Genomic DNA, 24,754 nt, shown 5'->3' on the forward strand with positions numbered 1-24,754 from the left:
AATTATTAAAACTTTCGTGAAACATGACTTATCGGTGTGGGTACCTACTAGTTTCGGACCATTCGGAGGTCCTACATCAGGGTGAGTGTAATCGGTACCCACACAGATAAATCGCGAGTAATGCCGTATTACTTAATAAGTTTATCATTTAATTAATTAAATAATTGTGAAATATGAAATTTGAAGTGTCCATAGCCAGTGTTTTGACTTAACATTAATAAAACCAAAGATAGATTTATTTTTAGGTGGTTAAGGCCCTCTTTCACCACATTCAAGTAAACTATCAAGTAAGCTAATCACTGAGTAAAGTCAATAGAAACATAGCATGCGAATTTCACGACCTTAAAGTAACACTAATCTTAAGATTAACTGTCCCGTAACTAACTTGCCACATCTTCTGCCAATTAGCACGGTTACTTGACAGTTACATGATATTATGTGCCTACTACTATTATCACTTGTTATTTGTGCATCTTTTCACACGTAGTAGCATAAAAATAAATTATTAGATATGGATTTATTCGATTTGATTGATCATCAATTGATCGAGTTAGATTATTCTACCATGGAACAAATACCAAGTATGCGTATATTTAAATTCCAAGATATCACCATATTTTTATTTAATAATACCAAAATATCCCGCTCGTGTAAAGTATGCACTTCTCTCTCTTTTAATTTTATTAACACACACAAGTGACCACTTAATGACAAAAACTGTATTATACTATTTCCAGATGCTTTCTAGTTTCAAAGGTAAACAAACATCTGGCGCTAAACAGTGAAATGAACGCTCAACATTTAACAAAATCATAAATGACAATCTGCAATGACGTTTGACAAGTGATATTTGACGTAAAATTGAACGAATATGACGTGTGATAGCTTCATTACTCGCTTAACCAATCAGTAGTTACTCAAGACATAATTTTCGCTTGTGAAATTGGCAAAAGATACTCATAACATGTAGCTTCCAATTAACGTTAATTGAGAAGTTACTAATCACAGCTTTACTTGGACATGGTGAACGAGGCCCTTAAGTCATATGTCACTACTTACAGGTTAGCCTTTTTTATGTTGCAGGTATTGTCGGAAGGTTGGGCTTATCCTCTCAAGGGCTTTATGAGGGAGACCGAGTATCTTCAAGTGAGTATTTATATTTAAATTAATTTGACAAAAATACAATATATTATTCTAAGTAAATGAAAAATTATTGTACGTGGATCGTACTAAAACTAACTGAACAAAAGATTATTTTCAAATCAAATCAAGTCTTTTATTTGCATAGATTGAGTGGGTACATACAATATGCCGGGTAGGCATGGGAAAAATAATATTTTACAATTCTTAGTCTAATTTTGTAGTACAATTGTAGTAAAATTACTGGGCAAATGAGGCTTAACATCTTATGTCTCAAGGTGACGAGCACAATTGTAGTGCCGCTCAGAATTTTTGGGTTTTTTGAGAATCCTGAGCGGCACTGCATTGTAATGGGCATGGCGTATCTATTACCATCAGCTGAACGTCCTGCTTGTCTCGTCCCTTATTATCATAAAAATAACGTATGTCCAGAAAAACGTTCCAAACCACAATTATGTCGAAATTGAGTTAAGAACACAAAACTGGTCACGGGATTCATATTAACGGACTGACAAAAAATGGGACAATAATTTAGAATTACTAGTCGTAGAAAATTTATTAAAACGCTCGTGACGTCATTTTTTTGTCACAACAGTTTATTGATAAATTACTATTTGGTGGTTATATTTGTGAAATGCTTTAATTAAAACTCGCATCGAGAATTTTTGTTTTCGGCTTTTCCTCTTTACTTGCTTTAAGATCAAATTTCATGTTTTTTTTTATGGAGGACAAACGAGCGTACGGGTCACCTGTTGTTAAGTGATCACCGCCGCCCACAATCTCTTGCAACACCAGAGGAATCACAAGAGCGTTGCCGGCCTTTAAGGAAGGTGTACGCGCTTTTTTTTGAAGGTACCCATGTCGTATCGTCCCGGAAACACCGCACAAGGAAGCTCATTCCACAGCTTTGTATTACGTGGAAGAAAGCACCTTGAAAACCGCACTGTGGAGGACCGCCACACATCCAGATGGTGAGGATGATATCCTAACTTGTGGCGTGTCGTGCGAAGGTGGAATTCGGCGGCAGGAATCAGGTTAAACAGCTCTTCGGAACACTCCCCGTGATAAATGCGGTAGAAGACACACAAAGAAGCGACGTCTCTACGCAACGCCAAGTGATCCAGCCGTTCACAGAGCACTGGGTCCCCGACAATTCGAGCTGCGCTGATTGTAGATAAACAGAACAATTACGCTTATAGGTTTTGATTAGATTGCGCAAAATATAATGCGACATAAATTGCTTTTATCTATTGATTGGGTTTATTTACAAATATCTTTCTAATCTATAACGTAATTAAAATAATCGTTCAATAGATCTAAGAGGTGATTGGAATATGTGCTGTAAACTTCAAAAAGAAAAACACACGGACATACTAATTATCCAATAAGATTTTATATATGTGTTACGGAATCATTTATGTACAACAAACGATAAGACTCCGTTCGCCTATTATACGTCGTCAAAAAATGATCTTACACAAATAACGTTAAGGCATTCGTTCAAATTAGCACCTTATATCGTGGCAGTAATGTTCAAAGTCTATTGTATAAAACTCTGCCTAATAGACGCGTAGGCAGAGTTTTGCTTCAGACACTTTTTGAGGGTGATTGTGAGTCTTGTTGTTATACAAATTAAATTTGTAACCAAAATTTACTTGCGGGACTCGAACCCGCGACCTGTCGTGTTAAGTCCGAGCGCTCTTACCGTCTGAGCCAGGATCGTAAATCTTGTTTTTTTTTTAATGAAAATACGGGACGAGACGAGCAGGACGTTCACCTGATGGTAATTGATAAGCCCTGCCCATTACAATGCAGTGCCGCTCAGGATTCTTGAAAAGCCCAAAAATTCTGAGTGGCACTACAATTGCGCTCGTCACCTTGAGACATAAGATGTTAAGTCTCATTTGCCCAGTAACTTCACTAGCTACCGCGCCCTTCAAACCGAAACACAGTAATGGTTACACACTACTGTTTCACGGCAGAAATAGGCGCCGTTGTGGTACCCACAATTTAGCCGGCATCCTGTGCAAAGGAGCTTCCCACTGGTAACTCTAACTGGTACGGAATTTTAAAAAATAATGTTACATTTCCAGGCTCTCCATTTCAACTGCATCACATCATCTGACGGCACCATAATCAACCAGTCAGTTCCGGTCGTACTGCCGGTCACCACAGATGATAAAGACCGTCTCGCCGGCTCTAGCGCCCTGGCTTTGATACACGGTGGCAAAGCCGTGGCTATACTGAGGGCCCCAGAGTTTTACCCGCACAGGAAACCGGAGAGATGCGCCAGGCAGTTTGGTATCCATCACGCAGGACATCCTTATATCAAGGTTAGTACTTCACACGAGGGGATCACTGAAAATAATAATAATAAACTTTTACAACGAGATTTAAACTAAGATTTTATGACGATACGTTACTCAAACGGTTGGCTCAGTTGGTTAGAGCACCGCGACCGGCACGGGACGCCGGAGGTCGTGGGTTCGATCCGCATCGTTCTTAACTTTTTTTTTTTCAAATTTTATTTGTGTATTAATCCTAGAAGTGAGGGTTAGCACTTTAAAAACATAACATATTGTTTACAAGCTGACCCGGCAAACATTGTTTTGCCATATAAATTATTTTTAGTGTTTGACCGTTTTTTCTCAGACTTGCTTACTTAAAGGCGACAACCACGACCACGAAAAACTCTTTTCATTTTCGTGTTAATATAATATAGCATAAGACATTCTCAAAAAATGTGGCACTCTATGTGTAAGAAAATTTTTAAAATCGTTTCAGTAGATCCAGAGATTAAAAAGATAGAAAGTATTTTATTTATTCATCAACATTTCAATGTGATTAAGTTATTTTGCTATTCGGAATGGAACATTATAGTTTTATAAATTATATGTGTTAATCTGGTGTGTAAGCTATATTATTGAAAGGTTTCATCAAAATCCATTCAGTAGTTTTTGAATTAAAGGAGTACAAACATACATCCAGACATACAAACTTTCACATTTATAATATTAGTAGGATAATAAACTTTATTAGCAAAATAAATACAATGCTGTGTTGCATTTTCGGTCGAAATTGATATCATTAAAAAAAGGAACCTTTAACAAAATAAGTTATTTCAACATCCCTTTTGACCCTTATTTTCATTAAAAAAAATTGTCTAGTAAAGCTTTTCTTCAAAAAAAAAATTTTAAGCCAAAGGCATTTTTGCATAATTATCTACCATTGGCTTAAAATCAGAATCCAGGCGGATACAATACAACGCGATAGATTGTTACCCCCTTATTCATAATAGTCTGCTAACTTAAAGCATTGCTAATTCACACTCTGTCTTCTTCTATTGACCTAAGTCATAATAAGAAAAAACACTCCTTAGCGGCTGTTTAATGTTAGCGGACCATTATGAATAAGGGGGTTAATGTATAATATGTGCTTATCATAAGAAATGACGAGACTAGCAGGATGTTCAGAGTTTTTTTGTTTTTGGAACGAATTGCTGTTATTGTTTGAATTTTTTTTGTGCTAATATTGTAATGTAATCAAAATTAATGAAATACTTTTTTTTTCAAATTTCGAAATTTGTGGAAATTTTATCATTACAATATTATTATTTCTTTTTCCCTTTGCTTGACAATCTACACGTGAAAATAGACTATGACAGTAAACGTCTTAAAAAAATTTTGATCATAAAACAATAAAAAACTATTGCCCTCTATTTTGAGCAATTCACGCACACTCACACAAATCGCGACGCGTAACACGTAGCTTGTCACGCACACTAAACTAATATTTATGGCCTGTTTTTATCGGAACAGTCAAACAGCAAGTTTGACTGTTCCGATAAAGTTCTTGTAATGAAATATTGTGACAGTAGAACTGTCAAACTGAGTGTCAAAATTTTATCTCATAGAATTATTCATACAGAAATAACATTTTAATATCCTATCCTATCCTATCTCTCATGTTGGATCAAACTGCACACAATGTACGAAATTTGATTCAAATCGGTTCAGTAGTTTTGGTATTGCGGTCAAACAACGTGATACGAAATTTATATATTAATTCTCATGTTTTGTTTCATGAGTACATAATTGGCTTAAAATTCTTTCCGGCGTTCATATGTAATGATTTATAGATACACAAATTAAATTTAAATGAGCTGCCCTTCAGTGAGCGGCAAAATTTAAATACTAAAAACATTAATTATAGAATAAAGGATTACCTATTACATAAATTATAGCAGCTAAGAGAATTTGAACCTGCTAAGTCATATTTATAAGATATATTTATGCGTTTTTAAGTCTTTTAAAATATTTTCACTGTGTTCATTTAATTTATAGCATAAGTTGTGAGTTGTGACGTATTATTAAGTGTTATTAGCATTAGTTGTTAACCTTTGTGGTTTTTTTTTAGATGCTAATTTGACCTAGTTTTATATCGGTATATGTAATATGATAAATAAATAAAAAAAAAAATTTGAAAACAAAATTTGTGAACGATGCGAGTCTCGCACAGATGCTACTGATGGATGATAATTTGTGTAATCAATCCCAGAAGTGAGGGTTATCACTTTAGAAACAACAAAGAATTAAATTTAATCAAGTAATATTGATCGTAGTCAACTTTTACAGGCTTTAATAATTTTTTCTGTTCCTAGTAGAATCTTGAGAAAGAACGACACTTACTTTTCTACTCAATTGTTGAAAACAGGTTTGTATCATCACTCTACTATTTTTGGGCTCAGCGAAGCTACTAACAACCAGATAAACTGGATTGATTTATATAATACTAGTCTACTATCTGTGGCCAGACACACTAAAACCATGTTTGTTTATAATTAGAATGTAAGATGTGTTGATTATTTAGTTGAATATTAGATTACTAGTGGGAGGCTCCTTTGCACAGGATGCCGGCTAGATTATGGGTATCACAATGGCAATGCCTATTTCTGCTGTGAAGCAGTTATGTGTAAACATTACTGTGTTTCGGTCTGAAGGGCGCCGTAGCTAGTGAAATTACTGGGTAAATGAGACTTAACATCTTATGTCTCAAGGTCACGTGACGAATTACCATTTTTTCATAAAAAAAAATATAATAGTAGTTAAGTAAATTTTGTATTACTTTCATAGTTTTAATTTTGTTAAGGGTTCGCCCGTATATGACAAATAAATAAATAACAAATTATTTTGATTTATAGATGATAGAAGAGTCAGGTGATTGGCTGGTGGGCGGAGCTTTGGAGGTATTCGAGCGCGTGCGGTGGAATGATGGACTCGACGCATATCGCCTGACACCTAACGAACTCCGCGCTAAGTTCATCGAAATGGAAGCCGATGCTGTCTTCGCTTTCCAGGTGAGCTGTGCAAAATACTGTAAATGCATTTCAGAGTAGGTATCTAAAAATAATATTCCGATGTAATAATAGGTTCAATATTTTTGAAATAAAGAAAGAAAAATCATTTATTCTGCAACTTAAAGTATACAAGTAGACTTATTTATAAATTTACATCAAAGATTTACAAATTTATTTCTTGTACCGACCCCTGTGAAAATCAATTCTTATTCAGCAATTTTTTATACACTTAGGAGTGTTTATGGACGCCCCCTTACAAGTTCTAGAATAGTTTTATATCTAATTAGAAAAGAGCAGAAATATGAACTAATTAGAGCGTCTCTGCACTCATACGTTGAAAATTCGTCATCATACAAAAACGTACATTCTATTCGTATTTTTTTCACGGATCCGTAAAATCAGGGATGAGTGCACAAATAAGGGTGTTTTTTGAAATTTAAATGTAAAGTATCTGAATGACACAACAAATAAACCATTGCTCCCCTAAGCCACGCCAATGCCCCCCATTTTTATATGCGTCCTTTAACGCCCCACGCCCACAAGGGGGCGTTATCGCCCACTTTGAGACACACTAATTTACATGAAAATGCAGAGATGGAGTTCACCTCATCATAATACTGATCATACACACAGGTGATATGATCAGCGCTGGTCTTCCGGAGAACCCCAGGTGGTCTAGAGGATTGTCAAACTACTTAAAGGTTATACATATATGAAGGGTTACCATACTAAAATAATCATATCACAATAAAAAAAGTATTGTTAGACTATTTTAGACAATTGACGTGAAGTTGAAATAGAAAACACAATAATGACTACTGACACTCAATTATATACATTAACACATAATTAATAATAATAATTAATTGACACACTTTTTACACAAATTATCTTGCCCCAAGTTAAGCATATATAGCCTGTGTTATGGGTTACAAGACAATGATATATTTAATACAATATACTTACTTAAACATACCTAAATACATTTTAAAGGTCCATGACTCGGAAACAAACATCTATATTCATCATTTAAATGCTTGCACCTACCGGGATTCGAACCCGAGACCTCTAGCTTAGTAGGTAGCATCGCTAACCACTCGGCTATACAGGTTGTCATATGATTTAACTAACCTAATATAAATAACCTCAGTGGTTTTTATTGCTTTGAAACCTCCATGCAAAATTTGTTTTTTACTAACAAGTAAATAAATAAAAACAAAATGAGTTGCAATAAGACAAGCGTTCTTACGCTATTATTTTTATTTTTGGAGTCGGTGCCAGCCAAGTTAGGTTTGCCCATACATGATAGTTATAGGTGGATGTGCTTGTGTCGCACGCGCAACTTGACGAGGCGAGAATGGGGCCGCGGCGGGAAGACATTTATTTTTTATTCTTTTTAGTGCATATTATATCTATTGTTTTGGAATCGTTTTTTTGATGCCGGTTGACTTTTTGTTTTATTTTATGAAATATATATCAGTTGTATATACAAAACTAGCGGACCCGACAGACGTTCTCCTGTACACACGTCTTAAATTAAAAACATCTGTCCAGCTAGGTAGTTCAATTGTGAATCTAAACCATCCTCGAATCCACTAGGAGGAGTTCACTATCAACACACGTACAGAAGATATATATATAAAGATAATAAGGAAATATTAATCGATTGTATTTTTTGTAGTTACGTAACCCGATTCACAACGGGCACGCACTGCTGATGCAGGATACCCAGCGGCAGCTCACTCAGAGAGGATACAAGAAACCAGTTTTACTGCTGCATCCCTTAGGTAACCAATATTAAGTTACCTTCAACGAACAGGCCACAAAATAAAACACCATTTCTCACCAGCTTGATGTAAACCGTTCCTTTATATATATTTTTTTTTTATGGAATAGCAGGACAAACGAGCGTACGGGGTCACCTGGTGTTAAGTGATCACCGCCGCCCACAGTCTCTTGCAACACCAGAGGAATCACAAGAGCGTTGCCGGCCTTTAAGAAAGGTGTACGCGCTTTTTTTGAAGGTACCCATGTAGTATCGTCCCGGAAACACCGCACAAGGAAGCTCATTCCACAGCTTTGTAGTACGTGGAAAAAAGTACTGTGAAGGACCGCCACACATCCAGAATATGGTGGGGATGATATCGTAACGGCGGAGGGATTCAGGTTAAACAGCTCTTCGGAATACTCCCCGTGATGAATGCGGTAGAAGACACATAATGAAGCGACATCTCTACGCAACGCCAAGTGATCCAGCCGTTGACAGAGCACTGGGTCCCCGATAATTCGAGCTGCTCTACGTTGCACGCGGTCAAATGGATCGAGCGAGCAATAAGGATAATTTGTGACGTGTCGTGCGAAGGTGGGTTTGGCGGCAGGTATCAGGTTAAACTTTTCAAGCCACTTTTCATGTCCAACCAAACTGTAGAATACCTAAACAATTTGTTATGTTTTTAAAGTGATAACCCCCACTTCTAGGATTAATACACAAATAAAATTTGAAATAAATTTCATGTTCACTTCACTATCACTTTAAAAACATAACATATTGTTTAGATTTACAAGAGCGATATCTCAAGTCAATTTCCTAATATGCAAATATTGGGGTTGAGCAGGTTATCAACTGTAAAGTAGATCCTGTAGATGAAGCCACAACCTGAGAGTTGAACAAAGCAAACGAGATTTTGTAGCGATACGTTACTCGAACGGTTGGCTCAGTTGGCAGAGCACTCGCACGGAACGCCAGAGGTCGTGGGTTCGAGTCCCGCATCGTTCATAAAATTTTGTTTTCAAATTATATTTGTGTAAAATACCTTTCTTGCGAAATGTTTCCACATCTATATGTCATGTGTAACTTTAAAAAAGGCCCACCTCATGATGTTCTTGGACTGACCTCTATATACCACTGGACTGGCGGCTAGAGAACTTTTGTGTTTATTTGATATTCGCCATTTTGACGCTGTTGGCCATGTAGCGAGAGTCTGCGGTACTAAAATTAGTGATGACAACCTCAGCAAAAATCGATAGATGGTGGGAAAGTATTTACAAAAAATAATGTGTACTTTATTACGTTGATTCTTAAAGTATAAATAACACGGAAAACGAACCATTATTGTACATTCTTTCGTAGCCATTTATACGTAAAAATTAGTTCTCTGGACGCTCGCGAGTGGCGCTTCAAATAGGCACAAAAAATTCTGTCAAACATATGGAACAGCCTGTCCAGTGGTATTTATACAGGTCAGAATGCTTTTGTGCTTTTCTTTTTCAAGAGTGTGTGGGGTAAAAAACATGAATAGAATAAAATGCATAAAACCTGGAATAAGTTTTATCGCAGATATACGATTGTTTTCTGTAGAAGTAATGGAAAATGTTGGGAGTAAATGTTTAAACGCGTCACAGCCCTCAATTAGCTCAGAACTTTTTATTCGTTTCATGTGCTGTTTAGTGTTCACAGCTTTTGAAGTATTTCTTGTAGGTACTCCCGCATATTCTAAGACTCATATAAGTCTTCTGGTATTAAAACACATTCTATCGCTATAAATACCAAGCGCAGATCCGGCCACATATGGAGTATTGGTGTCATCTCTGGTCTGGCGCACTCCAATATCAGCTCGAACCATTTGACCGCATGCAACGCAGAGCTGCTCGAATTGTCGAGGACCCAGTGCTCTGTGTACGGCTCAATCACCTAGCGTTGCTTAGAAACGTCGTTTCATTGTGTGTCTTCTATCGCATTTATCACGGGGAGTGTTCCGAAGAGCTGTTTAACCTGATTCCTGCCGCCCAATTCCACCTTCGCACGACACGCCACAAGTTAGGATATCATCTCCACCATCTGAATGTGTGAGGGTTCTCCACAGTGCGATTTTCAAGGAGCTTTCTTCCACGTACTACAAAGCTGTGGAATGAACTTCCTTGTGCAGTGTTTCCGGGACGATACGACAACGGCCTGCAACGCTCCTGTGCCTAGGCACACTAGTGTTGCAAGATAATGTAGTGATTACTTAACACTAAGTGCCCCGTACGCTCGTTTGTCCTCCTTTTCCATAAAAAAAAATGCAGAATAGCCTTATTACACTTTACATAATTTACTTATTACATTTAAATAATTTTATTTATACCGCTATTACAAGTGATAATATAATGTCCAGGTGGATGGACCAAAGACGACGACGTACCTCTGGAAGTCCGCATCAACCAGCACAACGCAGTGCTAAATGAAGGAGTATTGGACCCTGCGTCTACAGTGCTGGCTATTTTCCCATCACCGATGATGTACGCGGGACCTACGGAGGTTATTACTAACTATTTACAAAAATAAGGTTCACTTTAACTATAGTACAATTCACAAATAAAATTTGAACCGTTCGAGTAACCCGCATCGTTCATAAAATTTTGTTTTTCAAATTTTATTTCAGTATTAATCCTAGAAGTGAGGGTTATCACTTTAAAAACATAACATATTGTTTAGATTTACAAGAGCGACATCTCAAGTCAATTTCCTAATACGCAAATATTGTGGTTGAGCAGGTAATCAACTGTAAAGTAGATCCTGTAGATGAAGCCACAACCTGAGAGTTGAACAAAGCAAACGAGATTTTGTAGCGATACGTTACTCGAACGGTTGGCACAGTTGGTTAGAACACCGGCACGGAACGCCGGAGGTCGTGGGTTCGAGTCCCGCATCATTCATAAAATTTTGTTTTTCAAATTTTATTTGAAGTATATACTTGTTTTGTAAACACTGTTTTTTTTAATTTGGAGGATTTCCATTTTTTTTTATAATTTATTATTTATATTAGCTTTGACATTACAATAACTAAAAATAAATAATAATGGTTCTACAAAATCATCTTGATGGTTTGTCTGTGGGATCAGCACAATCTTAATAACAACATTTAGTAACTTAACATGTAAATAGATGTAAAGTTATGGAGTTATTTTTTATAAACGTGGAGGTTGAAAGTTGAAAGAACATCTCAAATTTATTTATTTATTATTACAAGGAAACATAACAAACACATCACAAGAACTGAACAATATAGGAAAGAGATACAAAATATAAATATAGATGCGTCCTAACACATGTTTCACAGATACAATAATAACAAAAAGAAAAATCAAAGGTTACAAACGAAAACATTCACAGAAGTAACTAATTTGATTATGCGCATTGATACAAAAGATGAAGACAAATGAAATTAATTAAACTTGAGGCAACGATACCAACGATTTTAATTTTAATTCTAAACTGTGTCTGAACACAACAGCACGGGAGCACGAAAATATTATGTCGATGTCAAGAAAGCTATTGTTGTAAGATTTACACATTATGTGTAATGGCGCGCGAAACCCAATGTTTGCTCTTGGGGACGATAGCTCAAAAGTGATGCATGAGCGGAGAGAAATTGTATCATTTACATTGCGCAGGTACAATGGCATGCCAAGTGTCGGATGAATGCGGGTGCCAACCACTACATCGTGGGTCGCGATCCCGCCGGCCTGCCGCATCCCGACGGTAACGGCGATCTCTACGATCCCAGGCACGGGGCCATGGTACTCAAGATGGCGCCCGGACTTAATGACTTAGAGGTTTGTCAATTTAGGTCATAGTTTCTCAACCTTATTTTGAGGATATTTGTATTTTTCTAGAGTATTTTCGTGTATTTTTTTGCCATTTTAGACTATATTTTTCAATCTACCCACGCCCCATCTGCGCCATTCTCAATGCCCCCTAATTTTCTCTGGGTCTTTTACTGCCCCCCCGAAAGTCGCAAAAGCCCACAAGGGGGCGTTATCGCCCACGTTGAGAACCTAGGATCTGGGTTAATTAAAAAGGCATTTATTTTCTCAAAATTGATTCCTTTAGAATTCTTTTTGATGTCATTTCTAATAACAACTAGATACTACTACCGATTCGGAAACAAATGGCGCTCTGAGAGAGAAAAAGCGGCGCAAGAAACTCTTCCAGCAGTCTTTTTTTGCGCTCTTTTCAATAAAAATATACAATATTGTACAATCACTTCTATCGCTATAAAATAATGACAATCTAGTCCCAGGCTGTCCGATCATTTAGATATTCTGCAGTGGAGTATTAGGATTTACGACAGAGGCATTTTTTTTATAAAACAATTAAATTTATTTATAGATAATGCCTGAACAGTGGCTGGGACTTATAGAAGTGTATACATTTAGCCTTAAAGCTATTATGTATCCTATGAAGCCTACTAGAATTAGTTACAAGCAATCCCTTATTTCTAGTGTTATAATAATGAAAATCACTATTAAGAGCAAAAAGGTGACGATTTTTGTGAACGTATATTAAATTTTTATAATATATTCTAGAAGTAATCAGTGTTTGGACTCTGATTTCAGAGTGCACTTATCACCAGGTGACTCTATTATATGAAATGAAATGAAATTTCATTTGTAAGAAACGTTGTAATTAAGATGTTAACATAATATTATGAATAATTCAATATGTTTCGTCAATTGACATGCAAAAAGTCATTTAGTATCTATGTATAATGTCACCAAAGTATTTAATTAACATATATTATTATCAAATAGACTACTTTATACTGATAATTCATTTTGTATTGAAAAATTCATTTAAATTGTAGAAGCCCTTATTTAATAGTCATTGATGCAGTCTTCTTTTAAAAACATTGAACGGTAAATCTTTCAATTTATTATATATTTTCATAGGCATGCTGTAACAATTTCTTGTAATCAATTTCTTATTGAGTCATTAATTGTCTTTCTTGTCCCGAGTATGTGTACAGACGCACATATGAAACCATTAATGAAATCTATCTTCAAACAACCCAAACCTTTTTTTTAAATCAATGTCAATTGCTTTTTATATAAATATCTTATGCTTTCCAGATTATTCCATTCCGAGTGGCGGCTTACGACGCGTCTGTTGGGAAGATGGCGTTCTTTGATCCGACTAGAAAAGAAGACTTCGATTTCATATCCGGTACTAGAATGAGAGGTTAGTAGGTACACTAAAATTTAACAAAACCGGAGAATTCCGCCTTCGCACGACACGCCACAAGTTAGGATATCATCCCCACCATCTGGATGTGTCGCGGTCCTCCACAATGCGGTTTACAAGGAGCTTTCTTCCACGTACTACAAAGCTGTGGAATGAACTTCCTTGTGCGATGTTTCCGGGACGATACGACATGGGTACCTTCAAAAAAAGCGCGTACACCTTCCTTAAAGGCCGGCAACGCTCTTGTGATTCCTCTGGTGTTTCAAGAGAATGTGGGCGGCGGTGATCACTTAACACCAGGTGACCCCGTACGCTCTTTTGTCCTCAAATCCTATAAAAAAAAAAGTGCGAGTAGGACTTGTCCTCCGTGGGTTCCATGTTCCAGTGTTCAAAGTATATATTGTATTATGTACAAAGTATGGGTTCCTATACTTTCTTTAAGGAAAAGGTTATCTTTTCATTTTCGGGATTAATCGACCTACACATCATAAAAATAATTAAAATATTATCTGTTTAAGCTTATGCCAATGAAGCCCTTTCATACGATACTCCATATGACACGGTTCACTTAATTCAAAATTTGAATCCCTATGATTTAGTAAAAAAAGTTTTTTTTTGCGACTACTCCCTATGTCTGGAGTAATATTATATTTTATTATAGGTATTAATGACGACCTGTATAGCCGAGTGGTTAGCGATCCTACCTACTAAGCTAGAGGTCCCGGGTTCGAATCCCGGTAGGTGCAAGCATTTATATGATGAATATGGATGTTTGTTTCCGAGTCATGGATGTTTAAATGTATTTATGTATGTTTAAGTAAGTATATTGTATTAAATATATCATTGTCTTGTAACCCACAGGCTATATATGCTTAACTTGGGAAAAAAATAATTTGTGTAAAAAGTGTGTCAATATTATTATTATATATTATTAATTGCCAAATTTCATAGTTCGATGTCAACAGAAAATAGACTATTAATTTTGTTTCCCTTAAGGGGTTTCGTTTTCTCATTTTGAGGTACGGAACCCAAAATTTAATAAAAAGGCAAAGCCCATAGAATTCTAAATAAAAAGATAATAGAAATGTTTTAAGTACTAATTCGTGAGGCCAACACCTCTCTCTCTGGATATTCAGGGACTTGGTATGCAAATCTCATAGTGAAAAATGTTCGCCATATTATATTTTATTTATGCAACAGCAGTTTACTTAAAAAAAGACTTAGTGTAAAGTTGCAGGTAGTGGAACAGATTCCGCAGAAATACAGTGCTCCCAAATTAATAATGCGCACACAGATCTTCGCCACTTTTCGGCAACGGTCGTATTTCCCAACCGTCGGGAGACGATATCTATATAGAGTGGTAAAATGCATTACTTTTGCATAATTTAGTAGAATTATATTGCAATAACAATAACGAGAGGGGTGTGTAATAGGAGCTCTATATAATTCCACATAGACTGAACACGTGCAGTCGGCACTAATACTTAAAGACGACTGACTGACCGGCTACCACAGCCGACCGCCCGATTTGTTTTCGTATTGTGAACACATGATTTGACTCCTATTTCTTTCGCACAAGGTGCAAAATGCAAGTGCATTGTTTAGGGCTCTTACGATTGAATGATTCGGGTGTTTCCGGGAATACGCCCATTAGCGAAGATTTGTATGCGCATTATTAATGGGAGCACTGTACGTCGTGTTTACGCGTTGTTTCATTCCCGAGGTTCCGTTTAATACTAAATCACTACTTTATCTTTGGTGTTCCAAAAGTCCCTTGCGATCTATTTGACACGGATATTTCATTCTTCATTCAGGTTGCTCGTACACTACAATAAGCTCAAATTAAAAACGGCTGTTTATTTTCTTTTTTATAGGGCTTGCTCGCGCTGGCAAAGAACCACCAAAAGGATTCATGGCGCCAAGTGCATGGAAAGTACTATCCGAATATTATCAGTCGCTCAAAGCGAAAATGGACACCAACTGATGTTTATTTTAAACAAGAAACATGTTCTATTTGTTTTCAGATTTTCCATGTGCAATATTTATATACATTCCTGTATATTATTTTATATAAGTACTCAAGTATCATAAAACCGCACATTATGACCACCATAAAAATTAACTGTTCTGTTAGAACAAATTTCTAATCTGTGACAATCTTATTATTGCTAAATAGAAACATCAATTTCGATAATATTATTTCGTTCAAATTTCGAACATCTCTGAAGTATAAAGAAATTTGACTGGCCTCTATTCTAATTTTAGTCGAGATGACGTTAAATTCGAAATGAAATGTCAATTTGCAAACAATCTGTCAAACGATATGATAGTTGGGGCCGACTCTAGTTTGTCTCTGAATTAAAAAGAGCTATGACAGCTGCCAGAAAATTTTCACTAAAGCCATTGCCGCCAATGAGGATGTAAATGCTACGCAATAAGAGACGGGACTGCCTAAGTAATAATTGAAATTTAGTTTAGTATGAAACGTGCAGTGATTAGACATAAGTGTGAAATAGTAGTAATTACAGTATGGCGATTGGCGACGAAGTATAATCCGGCCAAGTTTGAAAGCGAGCAGTTGCTTAAAACGTAGTGGATTTCGGCTATCTCTGTCTATACAAGATTAAGCCGTCATCTGTCAATCTATCAATGACTGCACGTTTCATACAATCGATTGTATCACTTTTTTTTAGAGAGTTTCGCTAGGCTGATTGCCGCTTCTAAACTTATTGTGGTCATAATATGCGGCTCCTGAATGCATCATGGAGGTTTATGATATGTGGGTTGATAAAGTAGTGTATGTAACTGTACATAATTCGGCATTAAAACACTAGTGTTATTATGAAACTCGCCTTAACCCATACTACTGTTTAATGCCCTTCATTGAGTACAGTCACATAAACTACTATTAAAGTTACATAATTATGAAATACGATCTATTAAGCTTAGATAATTTATACGTCTAGATAGAGTCTCTTTCTGTTAGACAACCGATAAAAACAGGCCAGGAATATTAGTTTAGTGTGCGTGACAAGCTACGTGTTGCACTCGCGATTTGTATGACACTTTGTGTTAGTGTGCGTGAATTGCTCAAAATAGAGGGTAGTTCTAAAGTTTATTTTTTTCGACGTTTTCACAGCTGTCAAAGTTTATATCTAGATGTATAAATGATCTAGAAATTTAAGTTTTATGACGACATTTGCTCTTTATAGACGGTCGCAATTATTTGCGTTGTTACAATGAATAGAGATTTTATATTTACATTCCATTTCAAATATTAACGCACAGTTTTATTTACAGAACACTAGATGAAAGTGGAAATTACGCTTTAGTTTTTTGTAAACAACAATTATACAATTCGTATTAATCGTTTGGTTGCTGATATCACACAGATTTTGGATTGATTGATGATTGACGACAGATATTCCCCTTTTTATTAAAAAAAAATTGTGTGTGTGTGTGAGTTATTCTTCTTTGGCGTAATAATACAAAAATCCTTAAGAATATTATTCTTCGTGCTGTTTTACGTTTGTAGAAAATATAATATTGTAACAAAGAAGCAAACAGTGTGAGGCCCCTTTGCCCAGGATGACAGCTAGATTATAGGTACCACCTTGGCGCCTATTTCTGCTATGAAGCAGTAATGTGTGAGCATTATTGTGTTTCGGTCTGAAGGGCGCCGTAGCTAGTGAAATTACTCGGCAAATGAGACTTAACATCTTATGTCTCAAGGTGACGAGCGCAATTGTAGTGCCGCTCAGAATTTTTGGGTTTTTCAAGAATCCTGAGCGGCACTGCATTGTAATAGGCAGGCCGTATCACTTACCATCAGCTGAACGTCCCGCTCGTCTCGTCCCTTACTGTTATAATAAAAAAAAAGATATTAAATTCTCGTCCAATGGTTGTGGTTCGGATTGGTAGCTGAAGTATGATACAAATGGTCTAGTTGACCAGATAACGTCATGGTGTCGATTTTGCGTGACGTTGTGCGCGCGCATCGTAAAAATTCACTCTGATATTTTTTCCCTAACGCGCCAAAAGAAGTTTAACTTATATTGTAACATTATATACTAACTCTGGCAAGTTTTTTGCCATCGTAATAAGAAGTATGAGTTTTCTTGAATCGAATCGTATTTCGAATATATATCTTTTGAATTGGAAGCTATAGAGCTAGAGCTCTGTTATGAAAAGAAGGTAGATCTAAAAGAACTATTTCTGCGTGCTTCGAATCTTCATGTTACTAAAGTTGATCACAATGTCAACAAATAAATGTAGGCAAATTCGAAATATTAAAAAAATTATAGCTACTGTACAAATATAAATTTCTGAATATTGTTATTATGTTAATAAAGATTATAGTTTTAAAAAGAAATAAATAAGTATTCAATCTTAGATGAAGGATTGGTCTCCGTTGCGCTCCAACTTGATACCGCAGGCGTAATTGCACCGTGCGGCAACTAACACTACGCTCAAGTGGGCGAACTCGAGCCAGTCTCGAATAATGCATGACGTTAACGCGCCACATGTTCTGTTAAACTTTGCTAATCGTTAAAAATATAATTACAAGAAACAAGAATGACTCTGGGATCACATATCATCAGTTAATATTTCAAAAATTTATTGAATTAGGCGTTACTTTGCGGAAATCCATAATCCAAAATCTGGCACAAGACTCTCAGTCTAGGCGAGACAACACGTCCTGAGGATGCCTCGTGTAGAGGCGAAACACGTGTCGAATTGTTTTAAAAACAAATATAAAAAAGCGGAATTAACACTAAAAAAAACTCAAATCATTTGTATAGTTAATATTTCATTAATTTCAATGTAAAATAACACGAAGCGTATATAAGTTTTGATTGAAAGATGTCATTGAGTGTCAAAATGCCACGCACACAAGCATCTTTACAAATAGCCAATACACACGACATTATAAAAGCTATTGTTCTTAGCTAGTACGGTATCTAGTTGGAGCGCAGCGGAGACTTAATCCTTAATCTAAGTATTCAATGATGTAAACATTGTTACAGCGTCAAAAGTGACGTTTATCAAAATGGCGCCGGATTATGGTTTTGCGTGACTATGTATGTGTCGCAATTATTAATATAATCAGAGAAATATTATTAATTTAAATATATCATGTTATAAATAAGGAGGTGCAAAGGGTTACTGTTGTAATGTATGATAATTTATTTATAATCAATTTATTATGGTGCTTTTAATATAGGCAGATTTATGTAGTACTATTAAAATAAATTTATGTTTTAATTTATGTTTCATTTTTGTTGTGAAACTTGTGCAGAATTGTTGTGATTTGAAACTCGATGAAACGAAAAAGCGAGACGATAGACACACAAAAAGGTAAATAAATATATGGGGATTCTGCCGGCTGAGAATGAGATAGGAAGCATTATAAAGTGTTTTGGTACCAGGCGATCATAATTGAAGAAGAGAATGTCTTATGTATGACGCGAGTATACCTGAATATGTTCTGACGGAATATATGCGGTCGACGTATTACTACATAGACACACCAGGAGCACATAAAAATGTTGGCGGTGATAGTAATGTCTTTCATAGCGTTTGAAATCATGTGTCATCCTAGCAACATGTACCAGGACTTCATATGCAGTTTACAGGCTTAATGTAAATTATGTATCAGATACAGCAATTCCGTTGATTGAGTTTTTGGACGCAAAATTAAATTTGAAAATGTGCAGCAGTCGCACTGTATCAACAACATGATCAAAAACAATCATTGACGCAGTATTTTAAAGAAATGTTGGGCATATTAAGACCAAAGTATTTATTTATTTCATACTTTAGCTACCATGAGCCTCTTGAGTCTGAATAAATCAATGTAATATATACGAATAAAATGTAAAATAATTATCAAACATTTTATGACTATGAAAACTACTAAAATACTATAACCTACAATTATCCTATTCCCGAATTTTTACATCTGGAAGCCAAAATTTTTGCAGGTTTAACTTCTACCTCGTGTGAATTGCACACATATTTTTTTTGTTTGTTGAAAACTTTCATTTTAACAACTAAAACAGTACCTACTAAGTCACGAACCCCGTTGACAAGTTCAGAACCTTATTTGATTATCTCCGTGAAACCTAGTGTCTCTTTGGTACACTTTTCATATTCAGAATGTAAATACCCTCAAAACTGTAGGTTAGGGAATGGCGTTCACTTAAGGAATACATGGTGTATTTTTCAAATTCATTGTTATAAATCAAAATTAAGCAAAGTAACAATCACCAATTTAACAACAAAAGCATATTTTTTACTTACTAGTAACATTATTAAAAAAAACATGTTTGAGCGGTATTGCCCCTGACTTTGGGAAATGCCGCTCAGGGTACGGGTTAATGACGCTCAAACATGTTTTATCGAATTTAACAAGAAAGATACATTTTAATTATTAAGGAAATATTTGTGATCAACCTTTTACAATAAAAAAGTCTACAATCACCAAAGTCTTCGATATGAAATCGACTTCAATTATTATAATATAATGAATTATAATTAATAGAGGTACTTCAAATTAGAAATAGCAATATTTTATTTTGGACACATTAATGACAGATATATCCCTCTGGCGAATCCCACTCGGAACATATAGCATGAGTCCACAGCCCGTAGATGGTGGTACAGCGATACTCGTTATTTTTTTTTCCAAATTCTTCGCTAATAATATATTTGTTTCATTTTCATCATCCACCATAATTTCGTCATTACTGTCATCGTAGCAAAGGTGCTCTTCAACTTTACTGTCCGAAGAACTTTCTTGTAAAAATTTTCACTTGTAAGATTTTTGTTCAATATGTTTATTCTTCTGTGCTTTGACAACTTTTTTTGGTATTTATTTATCATCTTTTCCGGTCTTATTGAGCTTCGCTTTTTTTTTCTTTTGGTTATCTTCTAAAATAATTCCATAGGCGTCGCAGTTAATATGGTGAATATTGCTGTATCTTTCCTTGACCTGGCTTAGAAGATGGTGCAACAGTTGGTATTGCTGCAATAGAAGAAAACGATACCGGAGTTATTTGCTCATCATCAAGATCTTGAGAGATTCAGAGCATTGATCCTTATTTGATGGTCCAGAAATTATGGCCATATCATCAGACTGCATCTTTAAAGTTTTGGACATTCGAGTCGTGGTCTTCAGCGATTCTTGGGCTATCAGCTACGCTGCCATAAAATTCAACGAGTAAATTCCCGAGGCTCTAAATCCAGATTCTGCTTTACTTACATTCGCAACTAGTACGCATGCTTTTTTGAAAAGACCTCGTATCATATTTTATACTAAGGGGTAATGGCGCTCAGGTGAGCATTAAAAAAATACATACACAATAGTTTAATATTGATTGCATTATCATAAAATAGAATAGTTTCATGTCAGAAAAGTAAAATTAATAATTAAATAAGCATTAAAGTTTTGGACTTACCGACAAAAAACACCCAACCAAAATTTAGATCAGCGCGGCCGCAAACGAATAAACGCACTTCACAGTAGCCTTACGTGAGCTGGCTGTCCGTTTGCACCACTGTCTAGAGACCCCGTTCCCTCGCGCTCCGCGGAACGTGGCGTGTTGCTAAATCCATTTTAACAGATTTACAGAGGTGATCGCCATATTTACCCAGTGAGCGCTATTCCCCCTCCCAAACGATAGAAGTTAAAACATCGTCAAGGCGAGCTTGATATTACGAAACACAACAAATTTTTGGTTGTTCATAAAGTAAAACTTTTTATTTATTTCTGTAGGTAAAGAAGTCTACCAACAGTCGTGTATATGTCGCAGGGAAATGATAATAATAGAGATTTGGTCAATTCCCTAAGTGATTAGATCAAATCACGGAGTATGTTTAAATCCTTTAAACACGATTTTATCATTTTTTAAACATTCCACATAAGACACATCCATCGCCAACCCATAATCACTAGATTTGTTTAGAGAAATGATAAAATCGTGTTGTTATTTTAACATGTTCCGAGATTTGACCAAATCACTGTTTTTATCATATCCCTGTGACATATACACTGATAAAATCTATATACAGTATGGAAACAGCTTATATGAAATAAATGAAAATACAAGCCATACTGGTCCACAGAAGTATAGGTAAATTAATAATTAAATTAAAATCCCTAAATTATAAAAAAGAAATTTTCAAAGAAACAAAAAACAGTCTGTTTAGACTACGTACTTTGACCCCGAGGAGCGACAACGTAGCTCACGGCGGCGAATTGGCTGTTACTTCTCTTCTCGTAAACAAGCTCTTACAAGTACAATAACATAATTATTAGCGAAGAAATGAAAACTGATTGAAAAATTTCACTTGAACTTTAAGAAAGTTAAATTAATTAATACAACTTTGACTTTTTTTTAACAAAAACTTGAAACAATCGCGGGCTGCATAAAGCACTCCAGACATCAGACACACATACCGAAAGCTCGCGTTAAACTGAATAAAAAATTATAAATACTTAAATAAAATGACGAAAATAAATAAAGGCATAAATAGGGTATGCCCCACAATTCTAGTTTATCGATACTTTATTTACAATTACTAACCAACAATCTAAACAAGGCATTATAAACTAGTAGTTTTGTATCATTCGAATGTTTTAATATTTTTAACAATTAATAAATAATTAATGAATGGATAAGCTTTGTAAAAAATTGGTTATTTTTGGAAGTTCAATACTTACGAAACCACTGTTTAATGAGTGATTTCCTTAGCAGCGAACAAGTGGGAGGCTCCTTTGCACAGGATGCCGGCTAGATTATGGAAACCAAAACGGCGCCTATTTCTGCCGTGAAGCAGTAATTTGTTAGCATTACTGTGTTTCGGTCTAAAGGGCGCTGAAGCTTGTGAAATTACTGGGCAAATGAGACCTAACATCTTATGTCTCAAGGTGACGAGCGCAGTTGTAGTGCTGCTTAGAAGTTTTGAGGATTTTCAAGAATCCTGAGCGGCACTACATTGTAATGGGCAGGGCGTATTCATTACCATCAGCTGTCCGTCCTGCTCTTCTCGTCCCTGATTTTCATAAAAAAATAAATAAAACAAAGTAAGTTGGTACGATATTTGATTTCTTTCAAATTACAAACAAGTTATAAATTGTTATTATTTATTTCTTCCTTGTTCACGTTCATTATAACTAAACTATTTCATAATTTATAAAAATAAAAACTGAGGCTTCTTAGTTTTAAATACCTAGGTAGTTGTAGTTTTTTTTAAATAATCATTACAGAACAATTTCAAAATAGACTTAAACAGCTTATTATTTATCGATTACAACTCCCTTTAAAGAAAGCTAATTATCGATAGAATAAGTCCTTCCCTACGCCGGACCAATCAGAGACACCGCCGGCACGTGTATCTCTTTGACGGCCGCGGGCGGCGCAATTCAAAGGCAGCTAGGCAAAGCGGCAACGCCTTATGATATTGAAATATTCAAGTTCATTGAATTATTGACTCAGTCACGCAAATCTTACAGGACGTTTAAATTTGTCCAAAATGAAAAGCCTACTTTTTGACAAAACCACTGCACGGATTTAGTTAATTTTTGATATTCACAAATTAAATTGGTGAACACACAAGGATGTTTAATTCACCTACCAATCGAAGTGGCTGTTGTCATCGTGGGAGAAAATTACAATCTAAAGCAATTATTTTTATTTCCAATATTTGATTTGTATGGACATATTTTCGATGAGAGAAATTTTTGACGCACGGTTTGACAGTTCTGCTGTGAAACCATTTCATTACGACAGCAGGGTGCATATTTTATGAAATAATTCTTGATGTTATGAAATATTATTATGGACAATACAACGTGCATACAACTATCTTAATCTATAGATACATTTAATAATTCTTTTATTATGTTGTATACTCCACTTACAGGCTAACTCGACATGCTTAATATTATTATAAACATTCTTTGTTAAACTAAAACTTTTGAAAACAATTTTTGAAAAAATTTAACAAATTAAAGCCACAAGCAAAAGGCTGATAAAAAAATAACTAAAAAAAATAAATGAATGATAGAAATAGGACGTCGATCCAAGGTAACTAAGATGTGCGACCCGCGCAGACGCGACGTTATCTGACTGCTGCATGCTGTGAGCAAATTTAACAAGAAGAATCCACAAGATAAGTTGAACTCTCGCCATCTTGGTATCGGAGGAATTAAATTTATTATAAGCGAACATTTAACTCCATTAACCATTGCTCTTTACTCGGCCACCCGCTTGAAAGCAAAACGGATGCAGTATAAATTTGTATGCGTTCGCAATGGGCGTATTTTTACGAGACAAAAACAAAAACTGCCAAGCCTTGCTTATTGAGAATAACGAAACCTTAAATATTTTAACATAGTAGGTATAGTATATTTGATTGAAAACATATGACAACTGACCCAGCAAACTCTGTATTGCCATATAAAATGTAGGTAGCTAAAATTAAGTTTGTTTTTTACCTACTGAGAAAGTAAGAAAGATATAAAGATTCTAATTAGTTATTCATTTTAAACTATTCTTTCAATTTATTTTTGAATGACGGGGGACACATCAGAGGACAAACAAAATTATTGGTTTTATTTCATTCCATTTCATATTTATTCACCTTTTAAATCTTTCCTGGACTTCCACAAATAATTCAAGACCAAAATTAGCCAAACCGGTCCAGCCGTTCTCGAGTTTTAGCGACACTAACGAACAGTAATTCATTTTTATATATATAGATAGATTGAATGTCAGGAATATAATTTTTGCGAACGAGAGGTAAAACACAACAAAATGTTTATAAATATGACCATGTTTCTATTATCAATGATCTGAAAACTACCGATTGGAATCAAAGGCTATGCGTCCATGATAACGTTAATGATGTGATTTGTATCTGAGTTCTGTAAAATAATTAACAACACTATTAAGATAATTACTAAAACATCTAAAAAGAGATCTAAATTTCCGGTTTGGTTCAGTTCTTCCTTAATAAATCTGCCCTGTACTTTTCCCGGGGCGTAAAAAGAATAGGGGAGTCACAGGCCCATGGGTATCGTAAGAGGCGACTAAGGGCTTTTTAGAAGTGGGAGAGTCACGCTGCCGTCTTTTGACGTCAGCACAATCGGGCCAGACTCGTCCAGGTTAATTACCACACTCGCACAGAATACCGGCCCCGTATCGGACCACCCCGTAGGGCGTGAAATAGCGGCCTAGTGCCCCCCCCCC

At 35.7% G+C, this 24,754-nt stretch overlaps 1 protein-coding gene across 2 annotated transcripts in view; it reads left to right on the top strand.

The window, feature by feature from the left end:
• The window catches only part of LOC126977381 (bifunctional 3'-phosphoadenosine 5'-phosphosulfate synthase), an 81,521-nt gene extending 62,757 nt beyond the window's left edge, over positions 1 to 18,764 (top strand). For both annotated transcript variants that reach the window (XM_050826146.1, XM_050826145.1), the window contains exons 7-14: positions 1,084 to 1,146; positions 3,234 to 3,473; positions 6,341 to 6,496; positions 8,178 to 8,283; positions 10,651 to 10,793; positions 11,930 to 12,091; positions 13,388 to 13,496; positions 15,374 to 18,764. In XM_050826146.1, the coding sequence (XP_050682103.1) occupies positions 1,084 to 1,146; positions 3,234 to 3,473; positions 6,341 to 6,496; positions 8,178 to 8,283; positions 10,651 to 10,793; positions 11,930 to 12,091; positions 13,388 to 13,496; positions 15,374 to 15,483 (1,089 nt within the window). In that variant the 3' untranslated portion in view covers positions 15,484 to 18,764. The remainder of the gene's footprint in view (positions 1 to 1,083; positions 1,147 to 3,233; positions 3,474 to 6,340; positions 6,497 to 8,177; positions 8,284 to 10,650; positions 10,794 to 11,929; positions 12,092 to 13,387; positions 13,497 to 15,373) is intronic.
• The last annotated feature ends 5,990 nt before the right edge of the window (positions 18,765 to 24,754 follow it).

This window comes from Leptidea sinapis, chromosome 45 (assembly GCF_905404315.1).
Source record: "Leptidea sinapis chromosome 45, ilLepSina1.1, whole genome shotgun sequence".
Lineage (NCBI taxonomy): Eukaryota > Metazoa > Arthropoda > Insecta > Lepidoptera > Pieridae > Leptidea > Leptidea sinapis.